We start from the raw sequence: 12,785 nt of genomic DNA on the forward strand, positions 1-12,785 counted from the left end.
CTTATTAGTAGATTATATGAAATGTAGTCGTAAATTACTAGATTTTTTGGCTAGATTTTTTTTAATTAATAGTTTTGGCTTGGATACAAGACCTTTGAGCCATGTCTTCGTTTAATTATCGGGATCCTCAGTAATATTCTCCATTGCAGTTCTAAATTCTAATACGTTATGTTTTCACTTTCTCTTAAATAACTTGGTTCACTTATCTTGGTCTTTTAAATAGTCTTTTAAGCGGCTGGAGTCAATATTTATGTTTTACTTTCACTTAAATCACACTATCTTTTAGCACTTTGAACAATAACTTTGAATTCGTATATTAGTGGAATTTTCAGGATAGTCTTTTGTAATTTGGTTTAATATAAGGAATATAGTTCTAACTTTCTTCATCACTATTTCTTTCTTCGTTTTTCTTCATCTACTTAAAATTAAAATTATCTTTGTAAAAACTGTACTCGTAACTTCAAAAACCCGCCTATTTGGCTAGATTGTAATGTATGTCCAAGGTATTTTGCTTGTACCTTATAAACAAAATGAAAAAAAAAAATTTTTTTTTCGTGATTGCTTTTAATTGCCTCCGCAAAGGTCTCGAGTTTAATTCCCAGGCGTTTTTGAAAAAACAAATTTACGCGAATTACATCCAGAAAAATAGTTCATTTACAATATTTCTGTATCAGGTACTTATCTACATATTTAAAAAGCGAACCAGCTAACAAAGTGCAAGCCAGTACGATTATTTATTATTATCATACCAAAAGATTACACATTCATATCATTCACATTATCTGCACAGGTATTCATTGTAGTACCGGATTTATCTATGTCGCTCCACTTTGTTTCGAATACTTTACTGTAAATACACAATCTACCACTTTAGAGACGTTATAAATATATCTTATAAGTTAGGTACAATAACGGATCCTATGTAATAGTAGGTATATTGCGTATTAAGGGCAGTAAATAAGAAATTAGTAACGAGAGTTGAAGCCCGAAGCCGAAGGCTGGGGATTTAATGACTCGAGATTTGCAATTTTTACCACCATTTTGTATGTAGTACTGCAATGTTTTTCATCACATTTGCGAGGAAATAGGTACAACGACAATTTATTTCTTGTATGAATAAATGTCGCTTCACAACACATCTTTCACGGATTTTGCAAATGGGATTTTTGTTCTTTTTTTAAACAGATTTCCAGCTATTCTTCCATAGATACAACTCGAACTAAAATGTTATAAAAGCCACAGGCGCATGTAGCCACAGCGTATTAGAAAATAAACAATTTCTAAATTCTAAACATACTGCAGATTTTGAATTCACAATATAGAATAAAATGTAGTTAAATTGCAAATTTATAGGAAATATATGCGTTCAGATTTTCGAGCAATATCTTTTTGCATAATCTTGACGTAAAAAATCAGTAGGGCGATAATGTAATGAAAATAATTTGGGACATTACGTTCGACTTTGCCTGCATATCGTGACATTGTTTAGGAACAAGTGTGATGAAATTTATACAAAATGTTAAAGAGTACAAAAAATGGTCATTTATTATAACACATTACTATGCAACCGTATTCTTAGTTGAACTGTATTCGTGACATGTACCTATATAAATAATTATACTTTTTTTTATAAAAGAAAAATAAACCGACGTGAAAAGTTTGTGGTATTAAGTACATCTATTTGCCAAGTTTTATTCAAAACGGTTAACGAAAAGTGTTTGAAATCCAATGAACCTCCCCTTATTTGTTACCCTTAGAGGTGGAATATTTTATTTAAATGGAACCAATAAAGATACCCTCTTTCCAAGAAAAAAAAAATCATCAAAATCGGTTCACAAATGTCGGAGTAACCATGAGTAACCTCGTAACATACATACAAAAAAATAGTCTAATTGAGAACCTCCTTCTTTTTTGAAGTCGGTTAAAAACAACAGTGATAGCCTACTTAATAGAATGCCTCCCTCTTATGTACATCTTTACCACTATTATCCCAAGACGTGAAGTGCTTATAACATTACATAACCCTACCGTGGTTTTTATTATTAAAAAACTTAAGAGGACCTGCGCTCAGTAGCAAAACGTATATAGATTATATCGTTTACGTATTATAACAATTATAAAAAAACATATAATTTAGTCTTTCTTAAATTTGTTTCATTACGCGCCGCGCGAACAAATCAAAATACCTATTTTTTCACGTGTCACTATACACTACTATAAATATATATATATATATATATATATATATATATATATTGGGCCCTTTACATGTCCCGAATGGTCGGTTTGTTTCAAAAAACAAATATACGCGATTTAAATCCGGAAAAATAGTTTCATTTCCTATGTGTAACAATCGCGAAAACCTAAGAACTCGATACTACTATATATGTTATCTATTTCTGCCGCCAAGAAGTAATGTCAGCTTTACTGCGTTCCGGTTTTGAAGGGCAAGGGTACTAGTGAAATTACAGGCACATGGGACTTGTCAACTTATGTTTCAGGATGACGGGCGCAGTGGCGATGCCCCTAAGATCTTTGCTATTTAAAGCTTTGAGTCGCATTGCAACTGTTATGCCTATGTATCGCTTGCCACCAGGCGCACGACTTGTTCGTCCGTCACTTGGTATGGTAAAGAAAAAAAATATTTATGTATATACTTATATTCAAATGCAAACAGATTTAAACAATATAAGGTGCAGTCATAGTTTAAAAAAAAATAAACAGTAAACTTTTTTAATGGTAAAGGTCAAATGTTATCAACCATGGTTGACGGCTCATACGACGAGACATAAACGTTCATTTGTTGACGTGTCATATTGATAAACTTGTTGACGTAAATGTGCATCAATGTTCAACTCCTTAACTGTGGGCATTTAGAAATGGATAAAATCCACTCTGATGAGACTCCGACATACACTTTTCATCACAGTGGTTTCTGTAACCGTTAAATAAAGTAATAATAAGTTAACTACCTAAACTTTCAATACTAAAGCTAATCACAATCTTGGTATCGAGAAGATTGGAGCCGCGTATCAAATTTTATTAGGTATTTTAAGTAAATTTTAATTTATTTTAAATTTCAGTAAAAGCTCACTCATCCTAGCAATGCTCTACACGTGCTGTGCTCTAGCAAAAGAGCTAACGGACATCGAAATCCTGACGTCACTGCCTACGCGATGCACCTACGAGCACGCGTTTAACATGTACGGAGCGCATTGCGCGGGACTGCGGCTTCAGAAGATACCCAACTTGAAAGGAAGTATTGAGGCGAGTGTTGGAAGTATGAATAATTGGTTCTGTGTAAGTGAAGAGCAGGCACGCGCGAGAAAAATCAAGAAAAACCTATTTTGACCAGATTCATTGTATTCACTATTCACGGTACAACGATTCTCCAAAGCAACAGTAGGCACGTGGCCAGTTTTATTAAAAAAGAAGCAATCATCCTCTTAAAGGCACTTTGTACGCGAGCCACTTTAGTCGGCTCGTCTAGAAAGAACCATACGCTCCAATGCTGCTTTGTTTTGGGATCGTAACTATAAATCCATGTTTCGTCACCTGTGACTATATCCGACACCAAATTTGACGGCCATTCGTTGATCTGGTAAGCATGGCATTGCACCAAATAACGCGATCCGTTTTTTGAGCCTCAGTCAAATTGTGTGGGATCCACCGAGAGCACAGCTTTTTCACACCCAAATGTTTGTGTAGTATTGATTGTATTTGACTCAGCCTAAGCCTAAAGATGCGCGAATCTCATGGTATGTCACATGCGTGTCTGTTTTGATCATACAGCGCACAGCATCGATGTTTTTGTTCCTCACAGCAGTGCACGGGCGACCATCACGAAATTCGTCACTAAGATTCACACGACCGCGTTTGAATTCTGCAAACCAGCTATAAATAGTCGTCTTGCATGGTGCTTCATCACCAAAAGCAGTTTGAAGCCGAGGAAAGCTCCGCTGAGCTATTAAATTACACTTAGTCGTATAAAATCATACTACGAAAATTTTCACGGGTTAAATCCATGGTGATGTAGACAACCAATTTCTAAAATGACGCCACAATGTAAAAACAAGTGGCAGTCAGATGAAACAAACTGTATTCTACAGCCAAAGAGTTTCATTTTCAAATGTTGTAATTACTTTTTAAATATTGTTTATGTAAGTGGCCAGTTCCGGAAACTTATTGTGCACTCTATGTATTAGCATGGGCGCAGCGTAGCCCCACACGACGTAGTGGGTTGAAACCAATTAAAGTCAGCTAGATAGGATTAGGTAGCATTAGAATTAACAGACAAATGTAGAGTCATTACCACAGACTTTTGTAGGAATGTTTCATATAAGAACTACAATATCCAATTCCAATAATTTCAATTTCTGAATTACAGATCCTCGACTTCAGCGATAACAAATTACGTAAAATATCGTCTGATACTCTGTCAAGCTATACAAGCATCAAGTTCCTCTATTTATCTGATAATAAAATCTTCCAAATCGAAAATGACGCCTTCGATTCCCTCACAGAACTTCAAACGCTCGATCTCTCTAACAATGTCATCATAGATTTGCCAGCAAATATTTTCCAGCTTCCCAATCTAAGGAAATTGTATCTTAGCGGAAACTCGCCAATACACGAGGATTTAAATCAAATTGCACAAACAACAACTATAGGAGCACCGCTGGAGTTACTGGATATCTCAAATTGTGAGATTAAAGTGTTACCCGAATGGGGACTGCTCCCTCAATTGATAATCTACAATGTTTCACACAATCCTTTGAGATCACTCAATGTGAAATACTTCCCGGCAATGTGCAATTTGGCGAAAATTGACATCACTAATTCTATAGAGAATATTCGACTGTGTGATCTCAGGCCGGCAATTTCATGGTTTCAAGACAGACTAATATACTTCCAGTTAGACGATTACTCCACACTGAATTCAAGAGGTAAGCTTTATTCTTATACTGGGATATCACAAAAGTACGTACACATATCTAGTTGCTAATTTATAATTAACTTTTTTTTCAGAGTTTGCTAAATGTAGCAACACGTACAACGCTGATGCTTACAATAGTACTTTTCAGAGATGTAAAAGTAAATTTCTGCAGGTAAAGACTCTCCCACATACTTATTCAAGTCAACATTAGTAGACTTCTAGGTAAAAACTGAAGAACAACAAGTCCGTCCAACAAGTTTGCACAAGTGTATGTTATATATCATTACAAAGTATAACTGAATAAAGTACAATTCACTACTTGCCTCTATTTGTAGTCCTCTCAATTGCCTCTTCCTCAGGTTGAAAGTAAGCCGCCAAGCCGTCGGACATGGCTGACCGTTACAGGTGGACTACTAGGATTTCTAGTTGGCTTCGTACTGCTGCTCTACCTAATGCACCGGCATAACGTCGCACGTATCAAGAGCGCAGAGAAAAAGAAGACAAAGCTAAAAGAAGGCAATGCTGTCAATGCTATGCTGATAAATGACGTTTCCTAACAAAGTTTCACAATATAGAAATTTTACATTTATTGCGTAGTACAATAAGACAAGTAGGGTAACTCAATACAAACGTAGCAGAGACACACACATTCGCATAATCTCGCGGTGCATTTACGTTCCATAGCACGAGACGTCACACGCGCCATTAATTAGAAAGTGGTCGCTCGGTGTTAAATTAAATTATTTATGTGTGCTTACTCCACGTCGACCTCATTGTCCTTTTCATGAGGTGAGTGGGAAGTCAAATGCACATTTATGTTTTATTAAAAAAAATACATCAAATAGTAGACGTGTTTATTGTTGAGTTTATGGTAGTTTGAACAAGAGTAACTCTCAATCAGAATTGTTCAGCGTTTCATTTCTATTTAATAATCATACTCCCATAATCGAGGTACCAATCCGCGATACTGATGTAAAAATCAATACGTTAGTGCTGCATTCAACAAAGGTTATTTTAATATAGCACGAAAATACTGTAACAAACACCATATTTTTTTCCCTGTAGGTTAACATAATTTACAACTAAAATAATAATGTGACAACCCTACACTACAAGCGAAGTGTACGCGATGAACAGGCAGGAGTTGCTCTACTTGTCATATTATATTATGTTTACCGTTTTGGGGTAAACGGGAGTAACTAGAATATATACAAAGACACAACGTAGGTAATATTTTCTATGTATATGTATCAATTCAATGTAAATAATTTGTAATGTTGTGTCTTCTAGTGACAATGTGACCTGTGTTGCAAGAATGTGACGAGCGTGTTAAATATCCATACTACATTATTTAGTTGCAGCATAAAATGTTCATGAAACCAAAGAAAACTATCACATAAAATATGAACACACAAAATATAGCCTCAAAGGCTGAAATTAATGCTATTTAAATTTTTTTTATGCTTCTTTATTTTTTATATTTATATTCTTTATACACAAAATACACAAGTCAAAGACTAACACGTTATTGGTAGACCCCAAAAAGGTAGCAGTGGTATTGACCAGTTAATAATGTAGTTGTTTGATATGTGGCAAGTCAGGTCAACTATTAACTGGTCACCCCTTACCCACAAACTATTGTATAAGTAAAGAGAAAACTTTGCCGAATAGGTACAGGGCGTTGTGTGTTAAACTGATTTTGTATAATAGTGTTAAGTTAGAGGCTTAAAAAAACTGATTAGACTTTCACTACATAATAAATTGATTAACTATATTAATATATTACATAATAATGTAATATTACATTGAACTAATATTTGACAAATAATATGCATTTACTTTTCATCACAAAATATCCTTACATCCTTTTAGGTAAGATTCACTGTGATAGCTAATTAACTCGTTATTTTTATTAAAATGTTCCATGATATCCTTATGGTTATTTCATTGTGCAAGTAAAACCCTGAAATCCCATTTTAAAACGAATTATATTTAAATGAAATTAAACAAACTGAACTATATTGATCACAAGCTAAAATATGAAGCATTATTGATTGCTATGCTGATTTTCATTATGACAAAACATCTCCAACTCAACTAAATTGCAGGTAAATTAACAAACCAATAGAACGACAGCCTTGACTAAACACGGGCAGTGGTTTCCCTCAGTTGGCGGGTTCTATGCCCTCCTTCTACTTTGTCTGCAAGGACACGTTATGAATGCCAGCTTCAGGTTGGTTCCGTTGAATGTTGTCCAAGTTTGTGGAAAGTTATGGGTTTCTCAGGTGTCTTTCTTTTCACTATCGCTAACAGGCTTGGTAGTGGACGGCGTTGCTTCCTTCGCGAGGCGTTGCTTACTAAATTTCCCCATGCCTGGTTGATAGATTACTAGGCTGGGGCGGTCCTGTCAACAACAATAAGAACATACTAATACCTTGCTAATAGCAAATTATAACTTGTAAATAATTTGCTAATAGTAAATGACTCAGAAATGTTCTATGAAATTGACTAATATATCTTACCTTATTCCTAATTCTTCTTTCTGTGCGCCTATCAGAACTATCGCCTTTTTCTTTCTCCTCTGAACCTTCTCTGTCTATGGAGTTGCCCCTTTCATCGAGAGACTTTTGTCGTACCAATATACCCTCCTCTTTCACTGACAGTTCCCCTCCAGACTCAAGACTGCTTCTCCTCTCCTTAATTTCGTTTTTTTTGTCTGATGTTTCGTCAATGAAATCCTTTAATTCTTTTTTTAATTCAGAATAAGCTTCTGATTCAATCTTGGCCTTTTTATCCATCCCCTCAATAATTTTACTCAAATCGTCAGTTTTCACTTGCGGCAGTTGAGTGAATGGTTTGATATCATCATGATTCAGTGACTTTGTTTTAGCTTCTGCTGATATTATTTTACTTATTACTGACTGTTTATCTGATTTCGTAAACTCTGTCTGTTTGATTCTTTCCTTTCTTGTGTCACTATATTTTTTACTCTTTTGCTCGCGTGGCGACTCTTTGAATTTTTCCCGCTTCTTGTCATCTGTTAGGTCGTCATCTCTAATAATGGTTTCTTTTTTGTCATCTTTTTTCTTCTTATCTGTTACTACGTTAGTGTTAAGTTTACGTTGTTCCCTGTACGTTTTGGACTCAAAAACTGTTCCATCTTTAGCATCAGACTTTATTTGATCATCTTTTGGTTCACTAGACTTTTCTTTTTCCCATTCTCTTGATTTAATCTTCTTAACTTCATTTTCTCCTGCTTCTTCTTCCTGAAATTATTTATTATAATTATTAAACATTGGCACCAAGTGAAGTATAGTCACTAACTAATGTTGTTTGTCTACTATTATGAAATGAAAATTAAAAAAAACTATAAACCTGTGCCTGACTGATCAACAATAATACTTTGGACTAATAGACAATACCTATACAAGATACAATACACTTTTCTCTTATCTACTGTGAAAATTAATGAGCCAACCTATTCCAAAACAAATATTGAACCTTAAAATAGGTGTCTCCACCACTTTTTTGACTAGCCTCTTGAATTTCTTTTTTATCACAGACTTTTCCAGACGTAAGAGTGAATGTATTGTGCGTTTTCATAGTCAAAGCAGGAAAATGGCTGTCCCAGTCAGAATCAGTACTGATAAACTCATCAGAGCCGTGAGTGCTCTTCAACTCGGGTTTCACAATGTTACATTTAACTTTACTTTTATGGTACACTCTGGGTTCTCCATACCAAAAATTCTGATTGTTATGTTTTTCGTAGTAATCGCAACTGTCATTATATGTTTCATCTTCAGATATATCTCCAGGCCTCTATACAAAATATTGTAAAAATTATTAAGTGATATAAGGTCAACTAGAGAATATGATTGCTTGTAGATGTCTGTTAACAATTTGAATATTTTAAAGCTAAAAAATGTCTTTATCCAACAACATAGGAAGGAAGAGGAGTTGTATGAAATGAGTAAATAAAAATTAACAATTTCTGTATTTGTAAAATTTCAGTTAAACTTATTAGGCTGCTACTACATACATACCTATCACTCCAGTTTCCAAAGACTAAGATATTTTGTTTCCTCCACTTGCATCAGATTTTCATAGTCTATTCTTAGTACTTTTGCCCTAACCTTGAAGTGGTAATGATTATGTTGACATCTACTAGTCAACAGCACTACTCAATACCACTATTTATTTATAGCTAATTCTTCAAAAAAAGTATGTGGCTGTTAAAGGTGTCCACATAGTATTCAATTACATGTTATGAAACTTTGAAGTACCTTTATAGTCAAGTCTTTAGATTTCCTCTCAATCCTCATTTTTCTCTTATCATTCTCTCTACGGCGACGCTCATCTCTGCCCCTTTTGTCCTGCTTGCGGGCAGCCAAGTATTCTAACAGTGGAGTTGATTGCACTTTTTTGTCATTAGCTGTAAATTAGAAAAGTTTTATTATTAATGTATTAAATATTATGTTTTAATATTAATATTTCGATTAAAGGAAGACTACCAACTATTGAGATATGATAATATCATTTTCATAGAAAATTACACTTTAAAAAACAAGACAAATTATTATAGTGAACTTAATCAATATGAGACTATTTCACATAGAAGTTAAAAGAATATCTATAAGATTGATAAACAGAGTGTAAACTGAATCAGTACTATGGAAATAATTTCATAAAAGAAATTAATGTAAACACAGCTGTATAGTTTCAGAAATGTCAGAAGCAACAAGTGTGTGCCTCCTCAAGTAATTATATTACAAATAATAGGATACATATATAGCACCTATCACTCTTAGTATACCCTAAACCTTACAATTAGTAAAGCTGATAATAGTAGTGGGACAGCAGAAAAAAAAATTAAAAATCAGTAGTAACTAACCATCATTGATGGGATATGAATATTCAAGCTTGGGCTGGCTGTCTGCCTCCTGATCCTTATTCAGCTTCTCCAAAAAGTCCTGGTAAACTGGATCACTCTCAATTGTACCACATTTGGGGTCCTTCTTCTTTTTCTTTTTGGGGATCCTTTGAAATGGTGCATATTCCACTATGCCAACATACTCCAAACCTAGTTTATCAGAAACAAACAGTCAATAACAATTACCATAACTCTTATCAGGTTGTATACAGTTTTAGTATGCAACTATAAGGTTGACAGATTTTCTAGTGGTTACAAACTAATTACCTTTTTCATCTAAGAAAATATATCCGTCAAATTTGTTTCTGAATAGGTAAATATCATCCACGTTCACAAAATTTATGTAAGCCCTCGAATACAGATTATTTCCGAGTGAGCGATCTGGTTTAGCGAAGTAAAAATAGTCATGCTCTGGAATCGGTGACACTTGCTCCAGGAACGCTTCCTCCGTCATAGCAGGCGGCAACCTTCGCAGAATAATCTGCAACCAAACAGTAACATTCTGCAACCTTTTATTATGTTGATAAAATAACGCTTCCAAGCTGTTAAAGAACACTCACTTTGGTCAGTGGCCGCTGTGCCTTCGTTTTCTTATCCTTGCTCTTGTTAACAAATGTTTTACTACCTGAATCTGACTGAGTGTCCTTGGCATCTTGATCCTCAGTCATTTTACAATTTAATTGTACTGTATCTTGTCTAAATAATGAACATTATCAAAAAATGCGTGTTTCGTCTGTCGTGTGCAATAATTTGACAGGTCATTTTTGTTGACAGCGGGCGTTCCTCCACACGTACAAGAGTTTCGGTGCCCTTTGTAATTTACTGTGATAAATTTGATAATATATCATTAATTTTATTAAAATTTTACTTACCTATCATTTCATACCTAATACTTCAAAAAACTAACGGTTGGTTATTTCTTGCCGCGTTTTAGTCGAGAAACTTTACGAAGTATAGTATATATTACAGACATCATGGATCCACGTTTGGCTTGATCGGTATCGTACTGGTACTCATTCATAGAATCGCACTAAGCACTATCGAAGACATTTTATTTTTGTAATGGAATCCAAGAAAGAAATTACTCGCAGTCTTGGCTGTATGGCGCATAGTGCCATTTGCTTTTTCCAATGGAAAAAACAGTAGAAAAAAAAGTAATGTCAAATTTTGAGGTTATTTACTGAGTTAAGTTTTCTACAGAAAATGTACAAATATCTTATATGTACATAAAACTGTAGTTTACAACGAATACTTTAAAAGTATAATATCATGCTTCCAACGATAAAATTGGGACGTTCTTGTTTACGAACTTCTTATTTGAAATTGAAGTCATGTCGATTTTGTTCCATCACTGATGCAAATCCTGAAGAAAAGTCAACGATTACGACGCTTGGTAAAATTGGGGGATTTGCTAGAGCCTTTGAGAAACAATCACAAATCCACGATACCCAGGAAAATGTTGAAAGTCAGACATTTGCGACTCTTTTGAGAAATTCAAAATTAATGGATGTAAGTGGTACAGCTTACAGTATTTTCATTATATCTACAGATCCATTTGTTAAAATTTACTTCATTCTAAAGCTGTAATATATCGCACATGAAACCAATATATACGACACTATTTTCTCAAAACACTCAAAATTGTCGAATGATGAAAACATGGTTTGAAAATCTAAAAAATACTGAATGGATCTTATTGCGAATTATGTGATAACTAAATAATATTTAGTTATCCATTTATAAACGAGAATATATATATATATTTCTAGTATTTTTTAAAATTTTCAACTCTTGTTTCTAATGTATTGAGTTCTTAGGTTTTCGCGATTGTTACACAAAGGAAATGAAATTATTTTTCCGGATTTAAATCGCGTATATTTGTTTTTTCAAACAAACCGACATTTCGGGCCCTTTACAGGTCTCATGGCCAAGGTTGACTGAGGTGGTGCAGTCTTCAACCAGTTATGTCTAATATTGATGCAAACCACCTTATTTTTTCCACTATAATTACAATAGTTATTAATTAAATACCTTATTTTTAATTTTACAAAGAAAACATTCCAATTTACGCTACATTAAGTTTTACAAATTATTTTTTTGAATGAGTTATTATTAAGTTCAATTTATTATTAATTATTAATATAAATTAAAATAAACTAAAACATATTAATTAGTACTGCAGTCTTATGTCTGTTTGGAATTTTTCATTAGAGGAAATACTGGATCCCAAACTGGTGGTACGGAGAAACCATCTTCCCTGTTGAAATTAGGATGTTTTTTAATTTCAATGGCCTCTCGCAGCATCCTGGGGATAACGGACTTCTTTTGCAAGGACCTGGGGTTTGTCAAACTTCATTGAATGTGTAGGTTTATCCATGACATGCTCGCAGACTGCAGACTTGTTTACGCGACGGTGTTTGACATCAGCTATATGTTCTTTGACGTGGGTACAAATACTTCGCTTTGTTTGTCCAATATAAAAGAGACCGCACTCACAGTCAAGCTTAAAAATGTAAAGGGCAGAAATGTCGGTTTGTTTGAAAAAACAAATATAAGCGATTTACACCCGGAAAAATAGTTTCATTTTCTTGTTTCTAATTCCACAATTCTGAGTTTCAACAGTATTGGTTTCTTGTGCGATATTGCAAATTGTTGCCATTTGCCAATTGTTGTTGTTGTATTTTTACTTAATACGGAAAAAATATTGAACAACCATACATTTCTTATACTTTGGATGTTTTTCTTTCAGTTGGGAGACTCCGTAAATAAAATAGTAATTGGCAAAATATTCCATGTAGTTGAAGATGACCTATACATAGATTTTGGATGGAAATTCCATTGTGTATGTGCAAGGCCAACCAACCGAGGTAATGAGTATATAAGAGGAGCACGAGTAAGGTTACAAGTCAAAGACCTTGA

The 12,785-nt window shown here is 34.2% G+C and overlaps 2 protein-coding genes across 2 annotated transcripts in view; one reads left to right on the plus strand and one right to left on the minus strand.

Moving 5' to 3' along the window:
- The window catches only part of LOC113230068 (leucine-rich repeat-containing protein let-4), a 15,486-nt gene extending 8,632 nt beyond the window's left edge, over window positions 1-6,854 (plus strand). The window contains exons 2-5 of the mRNA XM_026463801.1: window positions 3,084-3,267; window positions 4,388-4,946; window positions 5,029-5,108; window positions 5,296-6,854. Of these exons, the coding sequence (XP_026319586.1) occupies window positions 3,084-3,267; window positions 4,388-4,946; window positions 5,029-5,108; window positions 5,296-5,493 (1,021 nt within the window). The 3' untranslated portion in view covers window positions 5,494-6,854. The remainder of the gene's footprint in view (window positions 1-3,083; window positions 3,268-4,387; window positions 4,947-5,028; window positions 5,109-5,295) is intronic.
- Window positions 6,855-6,904: 50 nt separating this feature from the next.
- On the minus strand, window positions 6,905-10,534 carry LOC113230066 (regulator of nonsense transcripts 3B-like). Its single transcript, XM_026463798.1, has 6 exons — window positions 10,427-10,534; window positions 10,134-10,347; window positions 9,828-10,016; window positions 9,220-9,368; window positions 7,459-8,202; window positions 6,905-7,340 (listed from the first exon to the last, which is right to left on the minus strand). The coding sequence occupies exons 1-6, from the start codon at window positions 10,532-10,534 to the stop codon at window positions 7,218-7,220; spliced, it is 1,527 nt and encodes a 508-aa protein (XP_026319583.1). The 3' UTR covers window positions 6,905-7,217.
- Window positions 10,535-12,785: the final 2,251 nt, after the last annotated feature.

Source organism: Hyposmocoma kahamanoa, unplaced genomic scaffold, assembly GCF_003589595.1.
Source record: "Hyposmocoma kahamanoa isolate Upper Pololo Valley unplaced genomic scaffold, ASM358959v1 63, whole genome shotgun sequence".
NCBI lineage: Eukaryota > Metazoa > Arthropoda > Insecta > Lepidoptera > Cosmopterigidae > Hyposmocoma > Hyposmocoma kahamanoa.